Source organism: Bufo gargarizans, chromosome 2, assembly GCF_014858855.1.
Source record: "Bufo gargarizans isolate SCDJY-AF-19 chromosome 2, ASM1485885v1, whole genome shotgun sequence".
Classification (NCBI taxonomy): Eukaryota; Metazoa; Chordata; class Amphibia; order Anura; family Bufonidae; genus Bufo; species Bufo gargarizans.
The window spans coordinates 302,448,981-302,472,658 of NC_058081.1; the positions used below are offsets into that span (position 1 = coordinate 302,448,981).

General features: G+C 40.6%; 1 protein-coding gene across 1 annotated transcript in view; it reads right to left on the reverse strand.

Annotated features, from left to right (window-relative positions):
- Positions 1-23,678, reverse strand: part of TRHDE (thyrotropin releasing hormone degrading enzyme) — a 1,265,007-nt gene that overhangs the window by 1,136,528 nt on the left and 104,801 nt on the right. The window contains exon 2 of the mRNA XM_044280434.1: positions 7,930-8,203. Coding sequence (XP_044136369.1) covers positions 7,930-8,203 — 274 coding nt within the window. The remainder of the gene's footprint in view (positions 1-7,929; positions 8,204-23,678) is intronic.

Below are 23,678 nucleotides of genomic sequence, written 5' to 3' on the forward strand. Positions count from 1 at the left end.
GCCTCACAGATAATTTGACCGCTGAGGTCTATTGGGACCGAAACGTTTGGTAAATTTTTGCTTTCTGAATGTAACATTTGAGCAACTGGAATATAAAACCCATGTATCAATAAACGTTTTCTGAAAATGCAAAGCTAAACAATCTGAGTGCCTCAATTCTCAGTATATGTATTGTGGCTAACCCAGCCCTCGTTGGCACACGAAACACCTCTAGAGTGTGGTTCTCTATTTTCTCTACACTGTTTTTTATGTTTTGTCATTATTTTTATGTTCACTTATTTTGGTCTGTAGTGTAAAATTTTAACAAATGTGGTCTATATATACCGAACTGGGCATATACTTTTATGGGGAATTGAGAAATAAAGAAGGTAGCAAATAAGCATGAATCTAAATGTATCATGGTGCGGATCATGCAATGAGGGACTCCACAGAACTGCTCTTTACATTTTCATCTTGCTCCTTTCCTCTAATATTCTCTTATTTTCCTGAGAGGAGGAAATGCAGGTGTTTAACTAGTAAAAGAAAAACCATGTGGATAATTATAAATTTGCTATAAGTTCACAATTGTGCAAGATTCATTATTAAGTTTTCCGGCAACGAAAAATACATATTATGCTTTAGAGTAAATTAATCTTACTGTCACTGTGGCATATGAAATTGTGCTCTGTTTCTAAGGATGACTTATCACTACTATGTGTTTACCATATACAGATTCATTGTATGATAGAAATCCTCAGGAAAGAGTTTGCACATATTTCCTTTTTAGAAAATGTTGATATTTTTTAAGACATGAGGCTGAGCTGCAATAGCACACAGACAACAGCTAATCTTTTGACTCCTTGGGACTATTCAGGTCCTGCATTAAAAACTCAGGGGCATTTTTATGTCTTTTTACCTGGCTAGATCGCAATCAGATTCCGCCATACATTTATTGACAAATGTGTTTGAATGAGCATTACATTTTCATGATTCTTTACAGTCCAACATAGCACTAAGGAATGTAGTGACATCTGTGTCTGGCGCTGCCTTTACAATATTACGCAGATGGTTTTAATGTTCTGGTATAGATGAAATATAAGCAAAGATTCAGAACGCTCTTGCCTCGCTGTCTCATATAAATTTAAAATATGGAGTTAGAGCTTTTATAGTATAAGTCTTGGAGAACATCTGTCAGGTTTATAATACACCTGCTGACTTTAGCAAGTTTAGATCTTATTTTGGAAGATGTGTTCAAGAACAAGCAGCTCAACAAAAAACAACATGAAGCTGTGAAACAATCAGCTGTAACATGATGTAGCACGATTCAATTTAGATTTGGAGACAAATGATAATTGGCGACCCTCAGTTCTGTATTTTATCACAGATTTTATTTATATTTTTTTGGAGGGGCTTTTTATGAAACAGAAACAAACTGATTGTAAACTGGTATGTGAAGTCACATCAATTTACAGCTAGTTTCCAATTAGTTTTTTGGGATCTGGTCCTGTTTAGAAGACTCTACGGTGTAATGTTTTTTTCTCTCATAATTATTTACATTGATTTTGGGAAATATAAACTAAAATTTTTCATCAGTTTTTATTCCTATTCGTTCTGTAAAGATTAATTTAATTTTTCTAGATAGAAAAACTTGTTATGGGCTCTATCAACCCTGGTGTTTTTGTTTCTATAATTATGATTCCCATTGTCTCATCACATACAATGGGGGAATATTGCTCAGCTATTTTTGGCGGCCCCATAAAAAATGAAAGGAGGGCAGCTGTGCATGCACAGTGTTCCCTCTAGCACTTTCGGAACTCCATTCACAATATAAGTTTGAGTCCCAGTGGTGGGACCCACATCTATAAGACAATAGGAGCATAACCTAGCAATATGCCCCCATTGTCTGTGATGAGACAGCACATTTAAGACCTGTTACCTCCCCTGGCATGACTATTTTAACAGCTTGAATTACGAATTGAGCATCTATTCTTATGACTCTATGTTGTGCCATTTCTTTATTATTCTTTCTATGCGTTATAAATGAATTGCCAGCAGTCTGCATTAAAGTTACAGGTGTGTGCTACAAATTGGGTGGTGTCCCTGCACAGATAGTGGCAACACTGATTGGCCAATGTCAGACTGTGCAGTGACACCCGCCGAACTGGTTACACCCAGATTAACCTTTATTGCAGATTGCTGACTATTTATTCATAAAGTATTAATAGAAATATTAGAGTAAGAGCACAACATAAAGTCATAAGAATATATGCTTCAGAACTGTCTTTACATGGGGAATGCAAGTATTCACTAAAACAGACATGTCAGGGGAGGTGACAGGTAGTGTTGGGCGGGCATGCTCGGCCGAACACTAGTTCAGCTTGAGCATTTTACCTTAAGTCCCCGTGACTGTTTGCATATGTTGTGTCCGCTTGATACCTCCGATAGGAGCATTATATGAGACTGATTGCCTTTCTAAAAGTTGAACAGAACTTCTTGAAAGGGTGATTAAAAGGAAGTTGGAAACCATTGCCATTATTTCAGCAATTAATATAACAAAGGAAAACTACAGTCACGACCATCTGATTGCGGTCTCACATTGCAGTTTTATAGACCCATTGTTGAGTATTAATTGACTGTGGTTTCTCATAATATAGATCCATTGTTGCCATTAGTGGATCTATTGCTGTTTATTTGATTTTAAAGCTGTATATTTTAATATTTATTTAGTTTTACTGCTATTTTAGGGGTTATATTCTCCAATAAATTAGATATCTCGGTTTGATTCCATATTTGAGAGCCTGGTCCTATATTTATTAATTTATTATATTGTCATTTAGGACTGGATGGGTCACAAGGACCAAGAACACCTTATCCTGACAACTCAGCTGTAGTGATACACAGTCATTTGTAAAGTGGGCATTAATGTCTGACCTCTGTGAGGTTTTATGCAACTTTGAGGAATCAACACAGATGGTGAGCGGTGATAACGCTATTATCAGTGTAACCATCCCTCTTCTGTGTCTACTCAAATGCTTGCTGCTCACAAATAAGGCGGACACTTTGCATGTGGAAGAGGTGGAAATGGGGGATGACAGTACACAGGGTGATAGCCAGACAACCCTCAGTTCATCTTCTCAAATTGGATGATGAGGAGGAGGAGAAGCAGGAGACGGTTGCCTCCGCTACAGAGGGTAGTATCCATGGAAGTTTTATTCCATCTGTTCATTGTGGATGGGTAGAAGAGGAGAAAGAGGATAAAGAGATGAAGAGTCATCCTCATCATGAGGACAGCGAAGTCTTGTCTGTTGGGACCTCGCGTTGTACGCATTTTGGCCAACACTGATTACTGGCTGTTCACCCTTCTCGACTCCCACTACAAAGAAAACTTCTTAATATCTCATTCGTGTGGTGGAGAGGACAAGCAAAATGGTACAATACCACAAGGTCCTTGCGGAAAAATTGCTCCAAACATTTTCAGCTGACAACGCTGGCTGCAGAGTCCGTAGTTCCTTGGCCAATCGAGGTGGGGAGAAGAGGAGAACACACAGCAGTTCCAACAGAGGCAGGGCATAGAAACATAGAAAAAGATAGAATGTGTCGGCAGATAAGAACCATTTGGCCCATCTAGTCTGCCCAATATACTGAATACTATGAATAGTCCCTGGCCCTATCTTATATGAAGGATGCCCTTATGCCTATCCCATGCATGCTTAAACTCCTTCACTGTATTTGCAGCTACTACTTCTGCAGGAAGGCTATTCCATGCATCCACTACTCTCTCAGTAAAGTAATACTTCCTGATATTACTTTTAAACCTTTGCCCCTCTGATTTAAAACTATGTCCTCTTGTAGTAGTTTTTCTTCTTTTAAATATTCTCTACTCTTTTACTGTGTTGATTCCCTTTATGTATTTAAAAGTTTCTATCATATCCCTTCTGTCTCATCTTTCTTCCAAGCTATACATGTTAAGATCTTTTAACCTTTCCTAGTAAGTTTTATCCTGCAATCCATGTACTAGTTTAGCAGCTCTTCTCTGAACTCTCTCCAAAGTATCAATATCCTTCTTGAGATATGGTCTCCAGTACTGTGCACAATACTCCAAATGAGGTCTCACTAGTGCTCTGTAGAGTGGCATGAGCACCTCCCTCTTTCTACTGGTAATGCCTCTCCCTTTTCACCCAAGCATTCTGCTAGCATTTTCTGCTGCTCTATGACATTGTCTGATGCCTAAATCCCTTTCCTCAGATAATGAGGTTAGGACTGTATCACTGATTTTATATTCTGCTGTTGGGTTGTTTGCGCCCCAGGTGCATTATGTTGCACTTATTAACATAAAATTTTAGTTGCCAGATTTGTGACCATTTTCAAGTTTTCCTAAATCCTTTTCCATTAAATGTATCCATCTAGGAACATCAACCCTGTTACAAATCTTTGTGTCATCAGCAAAAAGACACACTTTATCATCAAGGCCTTTTGCTGATAAAGATATTAAACAATATGGGTCCCAGAACAGATCCCTGAGGTACCCCACTGGTAACAAGACCATTGTCTGAATATACTCCATTGACTACAACCCTCTGTTTGTCCCTCAGCCACTGCCTAATCCATTCAACAATATGGGAGTCCAAGCTCAAAGATTGCAATTTATTGATAAGCCTTCTAAGTGGGAAAGTATCAAAACCCCTTACTAAAGTCTAGATAAGCGATGTCTACTGCACCCCTGCAATCTATCATTTTAGTCACCCAATCAAAAAAATCAATAAGATTAGATTGACATGATCTCCCTGAAGTTAAACCCATGCTGTTTTTCATCTTTCAATCCATGGGATTTTAGATGTTCCACAATCCTCTTCTTAAGTATGGTTTCCATTAATTTCCCCACTATTGATGTCAGGCTTACTGGCCTATAGTTGCCCGATTCCTCCCTACTACCTTTCTTGTGAATGGGCACAATATTTGCTCATTTCCAATCTTCTGGGACGACTCCTGTTACCAGTGATTGGTTAAATAAATCTGTTAATGGTTTTGCTAGTACACAGCTAAGCTCTTTTAATAGCTTTGGGTGTATCCCATCAGGCCCCTGTGACTTATTTGTATTAATTTTAGACAGCTGATTTAGAACCTCTTTCTCTGTAAAGACACATGCATCATAAGATTCATTAGTCTTCCTCCCTAACTGAGGTCCTTTTCCTTCACTTTCCATTTCCAAGGCCTGGGACAGTTTTATGAGCGTGGCCTAGTGTCACAAGGAAGAAATACATTTGGAAGATGGTGAAGGAGTACTTAGCAGACCGTGTCAGCTTTCTCAGTGATCCCTGTGTGCCTTTCAACAATTGGGTGTCCAAGCTGGACACGTGGGACGAACTGGCGCTTTACGCCTTGGAGGTGCTGGCCTGCCCCGCCACCAGCGTTTTGTCAGAGCGTGTATTTAGTGCTGCTGGGGGCATAATAACTGATAAGCACATCCGCCTGTCAACTTAAAATGCTGACCAGCTGACTCTTATAAAAATGATCCAAGGCCTGGATTGCCCGTGACTTCTCTATTCCACCAGAGGAAAGCGGCTGAACATAAAGGCACTCAGAATGTGGCTTTTATGGTGTGTTGAATACACTGTATTCCCATGCACCCCTTCCACCACTAAAAAGGGTATATGGTTCAATTTACCTTTTCTCGTCCTCCTCCTCCTCCATCATATCAACATACTTATTAGGCTGCACTCACTCCTAACGTTTTAGAGGGTCAGCTCAGCAGCGGGCCCTTACCCATAATGTTTTATAGGGTTACCAGCAGACCGTTACCCATAATGTTTTTGAGTGTCACCAGCAGGCCCTCAACCATAATGTTTTAGAGGGTCAGCTCAGCAGCAGACCCTCACCCCTACATTTTTGGATGGTCAGCTTGGCAGCAGTCCCATGCCCACAACATTTTTTAGATGGTCAGCTCGGCAGCAGGCCCTCACCCATAATGTTTTAGATGGTCAGCTCAGCAGCAGGCTCCCGCCCACAAAATTGTTTTAATGGTCAGCTCGGCAGCAGGACCTGGCCCCTAATGTTTTAGGGGGGCACCTGTAGGCCCTTGCTCCTACTGTTTTTGAGGATCACCAGCAGGCTATCAATCATAATTTTTAAAGGGTGTGTATGATGCCCTCCTTTATGTGTAATAAAGGGTGTATTGTAGTGCCGGTTCCTTGTAACTTTTGGCAGCCCTTTCCCTTAGTGCATAGGCTTTATGAGTGTAGGAGTCCCACTACCTGAAAAATTGTACCACAATGTGAATGAGGCCCTCCTTTATGTGATATACAGGTTGCATCGGAGTGCCTCTTCCTTTTAATTTTTGGCAGCACTTGCACTTTATATACAAGTAAATATACAGGAAAGAATGTTTCATAACAATTTTTTTTCTAAAATCGCTTTTATCTTCGGTTTTGTGCATATTATTGTCAGCCTGTAAAAGTGGCGTACTACTGGGACAACATTATTCCCATCAGCGACCTGGGAGTCCAAAATACATCCAGACATCCTCGCCATGCTGTTCCCGAACCATTTTAGTGGTGTTTCCATCAGTTTTTGACCTTCTACTATGAACCAGACACCCTCCCCTCTTCAGAGCAGGGGGTGCCTGGTTAAATGCTTGGGTTCTCCCATTGACTTCCATTGTGCTCGGGAGCGTCCTGAGGTGTTCTGAGGTGTTCTACCCGAGCACTTTGTTGCACGACCTACACTAGTGACATGTCCTCTTTAAGACAAAGAACATAAGTCAAAGAAACAAAAAGCCAGTGTAGACAGAGCAATTCACATTTTTATATTAGTTTTATTATGTTCATTGTTAAAGGACTGGAAATGTAGGCTTCTTGATGATCAATTTTATTTCTTTAGCTACTAAATTAATAAGTAGTCCCTCAGGAACGTATAGGATCTGCTGACTGATAAGGTATGATGAATATTTTTTCTAAAATTAAAACATATAAACTGATATAAAAACTACAGTACACAGTACAAAAGTCAGTGACTATATCTTGGGCCCTGAAAATAGAACAAAATCTATATATACTGATGCAAAATCTGATATGATTTAATGTCATTTGATGCATCAATTGTACAATCAGTTTAGATTAATTGTACAAAACACATTTAGGGTCTATTCACACATCCGCAAAATGGATCCACATCAGACCCGGGGCCGGAATTTTCTGTCCGCATCTGCGGATATGCATCCGCATTTGCGGATCCGCACTTCCGCATTCGTGCTTCTGTTTCTGCAAAAAAATAGAACATGTCCTATTCTTTTCCGCAATTACAGACAAGATTAGGCATTTTCTATTATAGTGCCGGCGATGTGCAGTCCGCAAATTGCGGAATGCACATTGCCGGTGTCCGTGTTTTGCGGATCCGCAAAACACTTACGGACGTGTGAATTGACCCTTAAACAGTTCATCCAGATATTTTTTGTTGGTGAACATTTTGCTACAAGAATAGGTACATTAACAAAACTACTGAATTCTACTAAACAAAAACAAAATTAAAGTGATAAAAAATGCCAATGTGAACAAAGACCCACAATAAAAAAAACACAATCAGCACGTTTATCAGATTATGTATGTAACTGGAAAAAATTATACCGAACTGAGGCAGAGTAATATATGCCAAACAATATAATCCTGTGTTTCACACTATGTTTTCATGATTATTCATTTTGTGAAAGTACTAATAACCCATCAACCTATTGGGCAAGTTAAACTACTCATGGAAAAAAAAAAAGAGTAAAGAACAACCATAGAAGAAATATAGCATAATATATGCTTCCTACCTCTGAAAATAACATTGTAAGCATTTTGTTGCTGCATACATATTTTTAAATATATATGGCAGATACAAAATTATTCCATATTTACTATATCATAAGTAATAAATATATAAAATCACATAAATAACATGTAATCATGTACTTACTACAACACCACTCCGAGTGATAGCCTCGCGGTATGTGAAGTTGCATACTGCCCATGCAAGATAATATGTTGACATTAAAGGAGTCTGTGAGAAATGGTCTGTAACCCATCCACCTTCTTCAAAAACTGATGTCTCAACTGGCATATTAGACAGTGACATGTACAACGTTTGATGCCTGATACTTATTTTGAATGTTGCCTTGTAAATAGGCTCATCAAAACACGGAAAGGCTTTTCTGGCATGAATAGGTGAGAACTGAGTAACTCCGAGTGACCTGAGGAAACAAAATGCAAGTTTAATGTTAAATTATAAAAATAAAAAAAATATGTCCACATCAACTTTTTTACAGATATAATGTACAAATATCACATAAAAAAGAAATATAAAAGAATATAAAATATATTTATATTGATACATTGATATTAAAATTCACTAAAAGTAAGTAAATACATGAACAGTAGAGATAGAAAAAAGATGATGCTGGAACAACTTCTGCTGGCGCTGCTAGGCACGTCTAACCACAACGGAATAGTGTTTCCTATAAAACAATCTGTGTACATGACACAGAGTCAACATGAGTCAACATAGATACAACATAGCCTCTCAAGACAACGCGCTTTAATACCAGAGAAGAAAAAAACATCCCATAAGGTCCCATGCACACGGCCGTGTTTCACAGCCGTGTGCGGGCCGTGGAACCGCGGCCTGGATCCCTCCTGAGAGCAGGAGCGCACGGCGTCACTGGTTGCTATGACGCCGTGCGCTCCCTGCTGCCGCCGCAATACAGTAATACACTGGTATAGATCATACTAGTGCATTACTGTACTGTGCCGGCAGCAGGGAGCGCACGGCGTCATAGCAACCAGTGACGCCGTGCGCTCCTGCTCTCAGGAGGGATCCAGGCCGCGGTTCCACGGCCCGCACACGGCTGTGAAACACGGCCGTGTGCATGGGGCCTAAAAGTCACTCCGATAGAACATATACCTGGGATACCCTTTTAACCGTTTTGAGAACTTACAAAAATGTGAGTTTTTTTGGATTTACCAACTCAACACTCTAACCCCACATAGTCTAAACAAAATGAACAAAACAATAATCTAAAGTACACAAATGGTTTATATATAAATCCCTTTTGACAACTATGTTTTGTTCCTGACGCCCTTATCCACGTATACAGTGCTGCCCCTGGCAAATTTTGACTTAAAGTTACTTTTATTCAACCAGCAAGTAATTTTTTGATGGGAAATAACATAGGTGTCTCCCAAAAGAAAATAAGACGAGAGGCATTATTGTGTAAAAAAAAAAAAAAATAAAAAACATTTTTCAGCTTTTATTTACATTTGAGCAAAAAGTGTCCAGTCCAAAATTATTCATACCCTTCACAAACTGTCACAGTCTGTGGGAAAATCTAAAGTTCTACACCATTCCAAATAGTCCAAGCTGTTCTAAAGCATCCTAATTACCCTGATTAATTCGGAACAGCTGTTTTAATCAACTCTACAGGTGAAAAACAGCAGCTCTCTGCAGTTGGTTTGTGGACAGTCATGGCTAAGACAAAGGAGCTCAGTGATGACCTGTGGCTGGACATTGTGGCTGCTCACAAGTCAGGAAAGGGCTGCAAGGCCATTTCTAAATGTTTTCAAGTTCCAGTGGCTACAGTGCAAAGTATTATTAAAAAATACAAAATGTTCCACACTGTGGAAAATCTCAGAGGACGTGGTCGGAAGCCAAAAGTGACACCTGTGCTGGCCAAGAGGATAGTTAGCGAGGTGAAAAAGAATCCAAGGATCACCATCAAGGCCATCCTGGTGAATCTGGGCTCTGCTTTTGGCAATGTCTCAAGGCAGACAATCCAACGGACACTGCACACTGCTGGGTTCCACGGATGCAGACCAAGGAGGATGCCACTTCTCCAGATAAGGCACACAAAAGATCACTTGGCCTTTGCAAAAGCTCATCTGGACAAAGAAGAATACTTCCGGTCTTCTGTTATGGTAAGATGAAACAAAAATTAAATTGTTTGGTCACAATGATGTTTTGTTCATTTGGTGTAAAAAAAAGGAGAAAAAAGGAGAAGCCTTCAAAGAACACCATCCCCATTGTCAAACATGGTGGTGGGAACCTAATGCTTTGGGGGTGTTTTTTCAGCCAATGGACCAGGGAACCTAATCAAAGTAAACGGCACCATGAAAAAAGAGCATGACAATGACCCAAAACACACAGCAAAAGTGGTGAAGAAATAGTTAGCAGACAACAACATTAACGTTTTGGAGTGGCCAAGCCAAAGTCCAGATTTGAATCCAATTAAGAATCTGTGGAGGGAGCTAAAGATCAGGGTGATGGCAAGAAGGCCCTCCAACCTGAAAGATTTGGAGCTCATTGCTAAAGATGAATGGGCATAAATACCTGTGGAGACATGCAAAAAGCTGGTCTGCAATTATAGGAAGCATTTGATTGCTGTAATAGCCAATAAAGGCTTTTCTATTGATTATTGAGAAGGGTATGAATAATTTTGGACTGGACACTTTTTGCTCAAATGTAAATAAAAGCTGAGAAATGTTTTCTTTCCACAATAATGCCTCTTGTACATTGTCTTATTATCTTTTGGGAGACACCTATGCAGTGGCGTAACTACCGGGGAAGCAGGGGAAGTGGCTGCTTCGGGGCCCGGGCTGACAAGAGGCCCGGCGGCTAGCAGTGTGTGACTGTCTCAGATGATTAATACAGGCTATAGCGGCGGCCCCTTCAAATACATCAGAGGCCCCTTCACATACAGCAGGGGTCCCGTCACAATTTACATACAGTGGGGCGCTTTCCTGCCCTGCAAGCATCTCGCTGGACTGGTCTAATTTGGCCCGCCTACTTACCTGACCTGAGGAGGAGGAGGGAGCGGCAGGCAGGAGAAACAGGCAAGAGGAGCTCCACGGCAGCAGCACAGCAGGTAGTGCACATGTGAACATCAGTCCAGTGGGCTTTTGGGGGAGATACCTGAAAACTTTTCAGGTATGTCCCCATGTAGTGTTGTGCCTCGGGGCTAAGTAGCAGGCAGCTTGTGCCCTTGGTTGCTGAGCTGAGCACTATCTGCAGCCGGCCAGTGCACAGCTTCCTGTGTGATCTGTCATCTGTCTGCAGTCAAAGAAGATCGTGTCTGTGAATTTGCAGACTTGCAGAATCCCTGCATCCTTTTTCCCTCAGCTTCTGTCTCCTGCCAACCTCCTGCTTAGGACTCTCTGCCAAAAATGGTCAGTCTGTGCCCCTGCCCTGTACTGTGCCCCCTGCTCTGTGCCACAAGCCCTGTGTCCCCAGGCCTGTACTGTGCCCTCTTCTCTATACTGTGGCCCCTGCCCTATACTGTGCACCCTATGCTGTACTGGGCCCAATACCATGTATTTGTCCACCACCCCATACTGTGCCTCCAGCCCTGTACTGTGCCCCCTTCTTTATACTGCGGCCCCTGCCCTGTACTGTGCACCCTATGCTGTACTGGGCCCACTACCATGTATTTGTCCACCACCCTCTACTGTGCCCCCAGCCCTGTACTGTGCCCCCTCCTTTCTCTATACTGCGGCCCCTGCCCTGTACTGTGCTCCCTGCCCTGTACTGGGCCCACTACCATGTATTTGTCCACCACCCCGTACTGTGCCCCCAGCCCTGTACTGTTCCCCCTTCTCTATACTGCGTCCCCTGCCCTATACTGTGAACCCTATGCAGTATTGTTCCCCCTGCCCTGTACTGGGCCCACTACCGTGTATTTGTCCACCACCCTGTACTGTGCCCCCTGCCTTGTGTCCTATTCCCTGCACTATGTCCCATTATAATACTGTGTAGGAGGCATATTACAGGAGTATAAGGAGATACCCCTGTACTTTGCCCTCTTATACTCTACACTGTGCCCCATGTCATATATTGTACTGTGCCCCCTTATATTCTGTTTTCCAGACACTGTATGGCAGTGTTATCCAGTCATTGTATAGCGACATTATCCAGTCATTGTGTGGTGGCGTTATCCAGTCACTGTATGGTGGTGCTATCCAGTCACTTTATGTCAATGTTATCCAGTTACTGTATGCTGGTGTTCTCTAGTCATTGTATGGCAGTGTTTTCCAGTCACTGTATGGCAGTGTTAACCAACCACTGTATGGTGCTGTTATCCAGTCATGATATGAGCTATTATCCAATATGGTGGTATTTAGTCTCTGCATGTTGGTAATATATAGTCACTAAATGTATTATTGTTCAGGGGTATAAATCATTTTTTGTTTTCTTCCAGAGGGAAGTGGAGATCTTGATGTTCCTCAACACCATAGTCATGATGAAGAACAGGCGGAGTAGTAAGTCTTAGAATTTTCATTATTAAAGAGCATGTGTCAGCATGATCAACCCTAGTAAACCATATTGCCTGGTAGGGTTGATTATGCTGAGTACTAGGATCTGTATTTTATGTTTATGCTAATTAGGTTCTCGGCCCTTGTCTGAGCCCCCCTGGCCTGTGCCTCCCTTGCGCCTGTCTGCGTTCCACTGGTCTAGATTGTGAGTAGCCAAAGGAGTGGGGTTTACACAGGAGGAGGGACTTGCAAAGCACCCGGGGGGGCCCATACAAAAATTTGCTGTGGGGCCCAGTCACTTCTAGTTACGCCCCTGCACCTATGTCATTTCCGTCAAAAAATACTTGCTGGTTGAATAAAAGTAACTTTAAGTAAAAATTTGCCTGGGGTATGAATTATTATGGGCAGCACTGTATATAGCTTTTTGGTTATATACATAAATAGCAAGTTCAGCAACATTTCTCTTTGAAGGAATGCTACTATAATTTTACTTAACTTTTTTTTTTTTTTTGCTACATTTCTGATACCATGAAATATATACTGCCCTCAAAACAACTTAGGCAGGTACCATACATTTTTAGACATGCTACCCTTGGTCAGATTTTTACAATATATACCCTCATAATTACCCACACACCTGGTAACATATATATATATATATATATATATATATATATTTATGTGTGTGTGTGTGTGCCCATACATATATACACTCTCCCCTCCTTCTATGATTATTACCATTCTTCACATATGAAGCCCCAGGAGTAATCGTGGGCCTATATTACTATAACTGTTTGTATCATGGAATATTAATTTCTTGTCTGTTAAACCATAGAAGCACCCTTATTCATGTATATATGTATATATATATATATATATATATATAATGCTTAGTATCTGTACATACATATGCCTTATTTGTCCTTCTTTTCCTTATGGATCTTAATGTATATTGCTAAGATTGTACTTTACTTCGTTTTACAGAATCCCCCAAGTATTCCTCATATAAGCCCTGAATGCCCTATTATTATAAAAACTGCTTCAGCGCACAAACACAGACCATTCCCCTACATCCCCGAACGCTCGTTTTTCGGATGCACTCTGGAGATGCGGCACGTCATCGCCTGAAGTCAGTGTGGGTGTGTCTCGGACTGACAGCCGGCGGACGATTGCGCTATACACCTGACCACTGTCAGGGATAGTATGAAGCACGGACAACTCTAAATTTCCCTCGGAAACAAGGGAAAAAAGAGAATAAAAAGAGCGCACAATAGGGTAGTATGTTCAAAGCACCAAATAGGGATATCAGGGTGAGAAATATCCAAACTCACCTTATAGGGTTGTGCTCCGGCAGGCACAACACTACTGTATACTTGATAGAAATAAGACCATTTGAACCAGGGTTGCAGCCGCAGATTTTTGGGATCTTTTGGCTGGGATGTCCAGTCCCTCCAAAAGAATTTGTAGGTAAAGAGAAGAAGAAGTTCTGCATCGGCGCAAATCCACCAGTGTGACCAGTCTTAATAGATTATTTTAGTTTTTAATTGGAAACTAAAATAATCTATTAAGACTGGTCACACTGGTGGATTTGCGCCGATGCAGAACTTCTTCTTCTCTTTACCTACACTGTCAGGGATAGACAGCTAGGTGAATCCCATTATCACTGTCACTCAACATGAGATAACCCATGGCCATGCCCCCTTTTCTCGGGAATAGCATGCCAAAACGGTGTTTTAAAGAGTAGTGTGTGTTTGTATGCCTGTTAATAGAATATTGTCCTGATGACGAGGGCCATGCACCCTTGAAATGTGTAGACATTAATAAAAAGGATTTTACACCATAAACCTCGCCTGTGACATCGTGCCTAGCAGCGCCAGTAGAAGTGCCATTTTTAGTCTGGCCCTGACAATCAAAGTGCAGAGGGCATAGCAATTGCAGAGAGAGTTGAGCTTCTAGGGGTAACAGCAAAACTCTTATTGCTCCTAGAGGCTCATTTGCATATATTAAAATTTTATTTTTCTCAGCAATGCGGACACCTATGAACATGGGACCAACACAGATGCCTTCGGCTGCCAAGTGCACATGTAACAGGCCAGCCAGTTTTATAGATACAAATTTGCTGACAGCCCTTTAAATGTGAATTAGCTGTAATACCAAACATAATTCACACCAAACTGCCATTGTTAATGAGAAAGTAATTTAAAAATAAATAAATTCTGACTACTCCTTTAATCTAACATAGAAACATAGTACATAAGGCCAAAAAAAGACATTTGTCCATCCAGCTCGGCCTGTTATCCTGCAAGTTGTCTGACTAGTTGCATACATTAAATATATGTACATATAGAGACACTATCATATTGACAAGTAGCCACATCTAGCACATGTCATATCACTGACCTGTGAACATCCCTTATAGCAACTAAAGGAACCCTGTAAATCTAGAAAAACATCAGGTCACATTTGTGTAGCTACTGAAACAGTATCATTCGAATCTAAGTCTTTCATTGCACATCGGAAATAAACAAAAAATATAGCACAGCAATAAATAAATATCAAGGTTATTTGTCTGTTTTCTGTGTTTCTCGTGGTATCTCACTCTAATTAATCTGAAGCCATGTTCAGCTATCCCAGAAATGTCATGCCATATGTTCACAGAAAGAGCCCTAAATTGTTTTCATCCTTGATACAACACAATTAAAAGTCTACTGACATGAATACTGCAAAACATTACAGAAATCTATGTACGAGATAGACTTTTAGTTTATTTTAATAATACATACCGTACATAATACAATAAATAAAGATTATATAATAATATAGCAATTTAGTTTACAGAGGTTCTCAACAATTTTTATATTGCTGGCCCATCATGAGGACCTGGATCGGTGGTCCTCACCTGGTCAGGCACCCCTGCCAATCAGCTATTCTGCAGTAGATGAAGCTGTGGATGGACCTGGTTGAAGCAGTACTGCTCCTATTCATTTTGGTGACAATTTCTGGTGCCGGAGCTACTGCAGAATAGTTGATCAATGAGAGTAGAGATGAGCAAATCAAATTTAACAAAGTGGAATTCAATCAAAATTTCAGGATAAAGTTGATTCGCCCTGAAGCTGAATTTCCTTGTGCTTTATGGTAGCGAATCAATTTAACCTGAAAAAGTGTAAAAAAAAAACATACTTACCTCCACCATTTACTCATGACGTACGTGCTGTCTGCTGCCATCTTGATTAAAGATCTCGGCTGAAATCCCGGCATGGTGACGTCATCTACGGACGCGCAAGATTTTGCACAACATCTTCAAGCAAGATGCGGCAGCCAGCCCATCGCAAGGAAATGGAAGTGGTAAGCATTATTATTTTTGTTAATTTTACACTGTATTATTGATATTAGATGCCGCAATCATGTATGAACACGGCATATGAGAGGTACAATGATGGGAAGCGGCACTATCGCAGCTCCCTGTCATTGCACCCGCTACTTACAAAAAAAATGCACTTTGTGACAAAAGTCATTTGTCACAAAGGAAATTTTTTTGTAAAATTCTGCTAAGCAGCCGAATAGAATTTTCCAAAACTTCGCTCATCACTAATTGAGGGTGCAGGGAGGTGGACTCTCACCAATCTGGTAAAAGGTCAAAATTCTAAGAGAGGTCTTCTAATGAAAAATATGAAAGAATAGCTAAAGGCTTGATAGCAACATACTGCCTATCTTGCATAAGGCTCCATTCACACGTCCGCAATTTCGTTCCACATTTTGCGGAACGGAATTGCGGACCCATTCATTCACTTCCGTGTTCGCACTTTCATTCCGCAAAAACAATAGAACATGTCCTATTCTTGTCCGCAATTGCGGACAAGAACAGGCACATTCTATTAGTACCGGCAATGTGCAAATTGCCACTTTCCGTGTTTTGCGGAACCGCGGCTCTGCGAATCCGCAAAACACGTTGTGGACGTGTGAATGGAGCCTAATCCTAACAGGATATATCATTGCAGTAACATCCCCCATGCAAAATTGCCACAAAGATATGTACAGTTGTGGCCAAAAGTTTTGAGAATGACACAAATATTCGTTTTCACAAAGTTTGCTGCTAAACTGCTTTTAGATCTTCTTTTCAGTTGTTTCTGTGATGTAGTGAAATATAATCCACGCGCTTCATATGTTTCAAAGGCTTTTATCGACAATTACATGACATTTATGAAAAGAGTCAGTATTTGCAGTGTTGGCCCTTCTTTTTCAGGACCTCTACAATTCGACTGGGCATGCTCTCAATCAACTTCTGGGCCAATTCCTGACTGATAGCAACCCATTCTTTCATAATCACTTCTTGGAGTTTGTCAGAATTAGTGGGTTTTTGTTTGTCCACCCGCCTCTTGAGGATTGACCACAAGTTCTCAATGGGATTAAGATCTAGGGAGTTTCCAGGCCATGGACCCAAAATGTCAACGTTTTGGTCCCCGAGCCTCTTAGTTATCACTTTTGCCTTATGGCACGGTGCTCCGTTGTGCTGGAAAATGCATTGTTCTTCACCAAACTGTTGTTGGATTGTTGGAAGAAGTTGCTATTGGAGGGTGTTTTGGTACCATTCTTTATTCATGGCTGTGTTTTTGGGCAAAATTGTGAGTGAGCCCACTCCCTTGGATGAGAAGCAACCTCACACATAAATGGTCTCAGGATGCTTTACTGTTGGCATGATACAGGACTGATGGTAGCGCTCACCTTTTCTTCTCTGGACAAGCCTTTTTCCCGATGCCCTAAACAATCGGAAAGAGGCTTCATCAGAGAATATGACTTTACCCCAGTCCTCAGCAGTCCATTCACCATATTTTCTGCAGAAAATCAATCTGTCCCTGATGTTTTTTTTTTAGAGAAGTGGCTTCTTTGCTGTCCTTCTTGACACCAGGCAATCTTCCAAAAGTCTTCGCCTCACTGTGCAAGCAGATGCGCTCACACCTGCCTGCTGCCATTCCTGAGCAAGCTCTGCACTGGTGGCACTCCGATCCCACAGCTGAATCCTCTTTAGGAGAAAATCCTGGCGCTTGCTGGACTTTCTTGAACGCCCTGAATCCTTCTTAATAAGAATTGAACCTCTTTCCTTGAAGTTCTTGATGATCCTATAAATTGTTGATTGAAGTGCAATCTTAGTAGCCACAATATCCTTGCCTGTGAAGTCATTTTTATGCAACGCAATGATGGCTGCACGCGTTTTTTTGCAGGTCACCATGGTTAACAATGGAAGAACAATGATTTCAAGCATCACCCTCCTTTTAACAGGTCAAGTCTGCCATTTTAACCCAATCAGTCTGACATAATGATCTCCAGCCTTGTGTTCGTCAACATTCTCACCTGAGTTAACAAGACAATTACTGAAATGATTTCAGCAGGTCTTTTAATGACAGCAATGAAATGCAGTGGAAAGTTTTTTTGGGGATTAAGTTAATTTTCATGGCAAAGAAGGACTATGCAATTCATCTGATCACTCTTCATAACATTCTGGAGTATATGCAAATTGCTATTATAAAAACTTAAGCAGCAACTTTTCCAATTTCCAATATTTATGTAATTCTCAAAACTTTTGGCCACGACTGTACATTTTCCATTTCTTGATTTCATTTTGCACGATGCAATGTGTTTTTCATGGATGGTTGCTAAGAGATGTTGTTTGTATACTTTCAGATTTTTATCACGCGCTTGCAAAACGCATTAAATCGCATTGCACCTGCGCAAGAAATACTGAACGACTGCTTGCAAAATTGTGCATTTTTTACTGAACGCATCCGCAATGCATGCAGACCTAACCGTCTCACGCTCATCTGCAAGGGGCCTAGGCAGTTTTTCCTGTGGCTATACCTTAATTTGAAACCTGCAGGCTTGATCAAGCATAACATGAAAGGGAATCATTCACCAGTGACCTCCCTTTGCAATGGTTTGCATAGACACATAGCTGTAGTTTGTCTGATTAAAACAATGTATTTGTTGAAGACCTAATTTATATATTAAGAAAAGGTATCATAACTCGAGAATGGAGCCTAGGATCTATAAAAGAAATACATCTATCTAAACAGATGAGCCACAGCTATGTGTCTATACAAATTGGTGAAAAGGAAGGTCACTGCTGACTGATTTCCTATAGGAAGTGATCCGATCCGTACTCCAAAATAATAAATATAAAAATCCAACCAACATAGCATCAAGACAGAGATGCTAACATGACTTATAAATGGGGGAATATAATTTCTGGGTAGTAAACTTTTTGTATCCCTAAATACATATTGCTGTTCTTTAAAAGTAAAACAATAAGATTTTTTGGGGAGTGAACAAGCTGGTTTATAGGTATAATTTTCACGGTCATAGTAGAATAAAGAGGTTCTGCGTACAATTAAGCACTGCCATTTATAGTATACCTAGATATAAGTAAAACTGCTTTAAAACCCTCTGGTGACATTAAATCTAAAAAGAATATGCAAATATTTATTTGTTCTGGAGTGCATTGTAAATTTATTATATCATGAGGGAACTTTGTTCTGGAGTGCATTGTAAATTTATTATATCATGAGGGAAGGTTAAATACCACCTTAATAGCCATGGTGCTCTATAATAAAATTAGGAAGATAGCCTTATGGTTACTTGTTGCTTCCCTGCTATGTGCATTATCTCCTCTCTGCTGTCATTGTGTGCATTATACTGGAATAATGACATCATATTTCTTTTTTTCTTGTGCTGTGATTTCGTGGAATTCATGGTATTTCTGTGGGTTATGCTTCTGCTATGGCTTTATCTTTGTGTGTATTATCCCTATACTTTGATTTTTTTGTGTATTAGAGATTGATAAATAATATAAGTTCAAACAATGATAAGTCTTTTATGTTCTAAATTTGCTGTAAAGGCGGTCAGTTTATTTTCATTACAATAATTTTTTAGAGCTGTCAAGGACATAAATAGAAATAAATTACTCAAAAATTTGATTTGGGTTCGATTCAGCCTAGCTGAACAATTTGGACATGAATTGATTCAAAAGTGCTCCAATTGGCCTGAGAATTTGTTTATGACACTCTGAGGTCTCCTAGGACTCATATTTTATCTTTCCTGTTTTTCTTTCTCTATAAACTATAAATCCTTTAGCTAAAGAGAGAAATGAAAATCGTCTACACCACATAACTTAACATAGGGTGGGAATTTGCAGCATGTCAATTTATCTTATGAATGTCTGTTGCGGATTTCACCCTCTGCGAAGCACAGAGTGAAACCTGTGGCAAAGACATAAGGCTACCTGCACAAGTTGTGGATTACGTGTGTTTTCTGTTCTGATTTTTACGTGGAAAAAACAGTGCAATACAGTACCAGAAAAGTGAATGTGATTTGACAAATCTCATGCACAATCTGCATATTTTTTATGTGCATAAAATTACCTGCAGTGCAGATTTAAATTCTCCAGCATATCAACTGCTTGCTTGATTATGCACCTTATGTAGAGCAGTTTTACCCATAGACATGAATGGGGTTGTTAACATCGTAAGAAGGTACAAGGAATCATTGTGTATGATAGGTATGTGTCACCAAGGTTCCTGGCCTCGGTGGAGTAAGAGACATTTTTCATGTGTTAGCAGCAGTTGCTGTTTGACACTATGCTATTTAGTATCACTGTAAATAGATGATCCAGTACAGCTATTACTGGGAGTAGTCAAAGTGCTGGGTGGGTGACTACTCCCCACATTCCAGGCCGGCTTTTGTCAGGCCTATAAAAAAAACAGCCAGCAGTTTCAGGTGTGGGGAATTATCTCTCTCTGACATTGGAGCTCTGGCAATCTCTGTACCCGGATCTGAGCCTTGTGCCAGGCTGAAGGCCTAAATCCATGAGGACTGCTCTGTTCTAAGTTATGCTGGTCAGGTGTGGATTAACACCAAGGACAAAAGGTGACTGTTTTGTTTTTGAGCTATTTGGGTGTGAACTAACACCAATACTGCAAATAAACTGTTGTACTGTGTACTTGCAACAAGTGTGAATAAACACTGACATTTTTGAGTTATAAACTGGTCTTTGCCTCTACACTGTGTCCGCTTGTCCTGAGCGAGTCCCCACACATAAATAGAATATTTGCACCAAAATCTGCAACAAAAATGCATATACATTGCACAAAAAATGCACCAAAACTATGATAAATGGTGTAGATTTTTGTGTGATTTTTATGCAGCTTTGTTGCAGATTTCATTTTGATTTTCTGCATACAAATTCACAATTTGTTCAGGTAGCTTAAATACTCCCAAGACAAATTCTGCATACTTTGCTGCTAATAATTCTGCTGCAGAATCTAGAGTGCTTATCTAGAGTAGTTGATGCTTTCTTACCCGCTGCTCCACTTTGAACAGCAATTTCTTACACCACACAATGTCAACTTTTCATGGACATTTTACAACCATTTCTGCATTCTTTTCATGGCTGTCTGCCACTTTTTTAACAGCCATTTTGCATCCATTTTTATTGCCTGTGAAAAAGTCCAATAAAAAAGGAAGATTTTCATTGAGTTTTTAAGTTAAAACCTCAACCCCTGCAGTGCCGCCCTCAGTATATATATATATATATATATATATATAGTCCTGATCATATTTTTAAGACCACTTGAAAAATGGCAAAAAAATCATATTTTACATTGTTGGATCTTAACAAGGTTCCAATTAGAGCTTCAACATGCAACAAGAAGAAATTAGAGTGAGACAAAACATTTTTGGAGCTTTCAATTAATAGAAAATACAGATTAAACTGAAACAGGCTGTTTTTCAGCTGATCGAAATTTTAGGACCACATGCCTTTAAAAGGCCAAATCTGTTCAAAGATGTGGATTCATTGTCATTTTCTGTCAGATAGTCACAGGTTGTGATGGCAAAGTCAAAAAAACTCTCCCTTTTTGAACGTGGTCGGGTTGTTGAACTGCATAAGCAGGGTCTCTCACAGCGCGCCATCACTGCTGAGGTGGGACGCAGTAAGACAGTAATTTGGATTTTCTTAAATTATCCTGAGGGTTATGGAACAAAAAAGTCAAGTGGAAGACCCAAAAAAATGTCATCGGTCTGAGTCGGAGGATCTAATTAGCTGTCCGTCAAGACACTGGACAATCCTCGACCGAAATTAAGGCCCTTACTGGTGCTGACTGCAGCCCCATAACCATCAGACGGCATCTGAGACTGAAGGACTTCAGAAAAAAAAAAAGGTCTTCAAAGACCTCGTCTCCTTGAACGCCACAGAACTGCCCCTTTGGACTTTGCAAGAGAGCACCAAACATGGGACAATTAAAGGTGGAAGTTTTATTCTCTGATGAGAAAATGTTTTACCTTGATAGTCCTGATGGTTTCCAACGTTACTGGCATTACAAACAGATCCCACCTGGGATGTTTTCTATGCGCCACAGTGGAGGGGGTGCCATAATGGTCTGGGGTGCTTTTTCCTTCAGTGGAACAATGGAGCTTCAGGAAATGCAGGGGCGTCAAACGGCCGCTGCCTATGTCCAGATGTTGCAGAGAGCATTCCTCATGACTGAGGGCCCTCGTCTGTGTGGTAACGACTGGGTTTTTCAACAGGACAACGCTACAGTACACAATGCCCGCAGTAAAAGGGACTTCTTCCAGGAGAATAACATCACTCTTTTGGCCCATCCTGCGTGTTCCCCTGATCTAAATCCAATTGAGATCCTTTGGGGATGGATGGCAAGTGAAGTTTACAAAAATGGACAACAGTTCCAGACAGTAGATGGCCTTCGTGTGGCCGTCTTCACCACTTGGAGAAATGTTTCCACTCACCTCATGGAAACGCTTGCATCAAGCATGTCGAAACAAATTAAGCTACTCATTACTGAGTTCATGTTTAGACGTTGGATTTCTTTTTTGGGGGAGGGGGGGTTAGTTTTTTTTGGAGGTGTGGTGCTAAACTTTTGATCAGCTGAAAAACAGCCTGTTTCAGTTTATTTGTTGTTTTCATTAAATTCAATGCTCAAAAATGTTTTGTCTCACTCCCATTTCTTCTTGTTGCATGTTTAAGCTCTACTTGGAACCTTGTTAAGATCCAGCCATTCTAAATATGATTTTTTTTTGCTATTTTTCAAGTGGTCTTAAACTTTTGATCAGGACTGTATACAAACCGGATTCCATAAAAGTTGGGACACTATACAAATCGTGAATAAAAACTGAACGCAATGATGTGGAGGTGCCAACTTCTAATATTTTATTCAGAATAGAACATAAATCACGGAACAAAAGTTTAAACTGAGAAAATGTACAATTTTAAGGGAAAAATATGTTGAATCAGAATTTCATGGTGTCAACAAATCCCAAAAAAGTTGGGACAAGGCCATTTTCACCACTGTGTGGCATCTCCCCTTCTTCTTACAACACTCAACAGACGTCTGGGGACCGAGGAGACCAGTTTCTGAAGTTTAGAAATAGGAATGCTCTCCCATTCTTGTCTAATACAGGCCTCTAACTGTTCAATCGTCTTGGGCCTTCTTTGTTGCACCTTCCTCTTTATGATGCGCCAAATGTTCTCTATAGGTGAAAGATCTGGACTGCAGACTGGCCATTTCCGTACCCAGATCCTTCTCCTACGCGGCCATGATGTTGTGATTGATGCAGAATGTGGTCTGGCATTATCTTGTTGAAAAATGCAGGGTCTTCCCTGAAAGAGATGACGTCTGGATGGGAGCATATGTTGTTCTAGAACCTGAATATATTTTTCTGCATTGATGGTGCCTTTCCAGACATGCAAGCTGCCCATGCCACACACACTCATGCAACCCCATACCATCAGAGATGCAGGCTTCTGAACTGAGCGATGATAACAACTTGGGTTGTCCTTGTCCTCTTTGATCCGGATGACATGGCGTCCCAGATTTCCAAAAAGAACTTTGAATCGTGACTCGTCTGACCACAGACCTTCCATTTTGCCACACTCCATTTTAAATGATCCCTGGCCCAGTGAAAATGCCGGAGCTTGTGGATCTTGCTTAGAAATGGCTTCTTCTTTGCACTGTAGAGTTTCAGCTGGCAACGGCGGATGGCACAGTGGATTGTGTTCACTGACAATGGTTTCTGGAAGTATTCCTGAGCCCATTCTGTGATTTTCTTTACAGTAGCATTCCTGTTTGTGGTGCAGTGTCGTTTAAGGCCCCGGAGATCACGGGCATCCAGTATGGTTTTACGGCCTTAACCCTTACGCACAGAGATTGTTCCAGATTCTCTGAATCTTCGGATGATGTTATGCACAGTTGATGATGATAGATACAAAGTCTTTGCAATTTTTTGCTGGGTAACACCTTTCTGATATTGCTCCACCATCTTTCTGCGCAACATTGTGGGAATTGGTGATCCTCTACCCATCTTGGCTTCTGAGAGACACTGCCACTCTGAGAAGCTCTTTTTATACCCAATCATGTT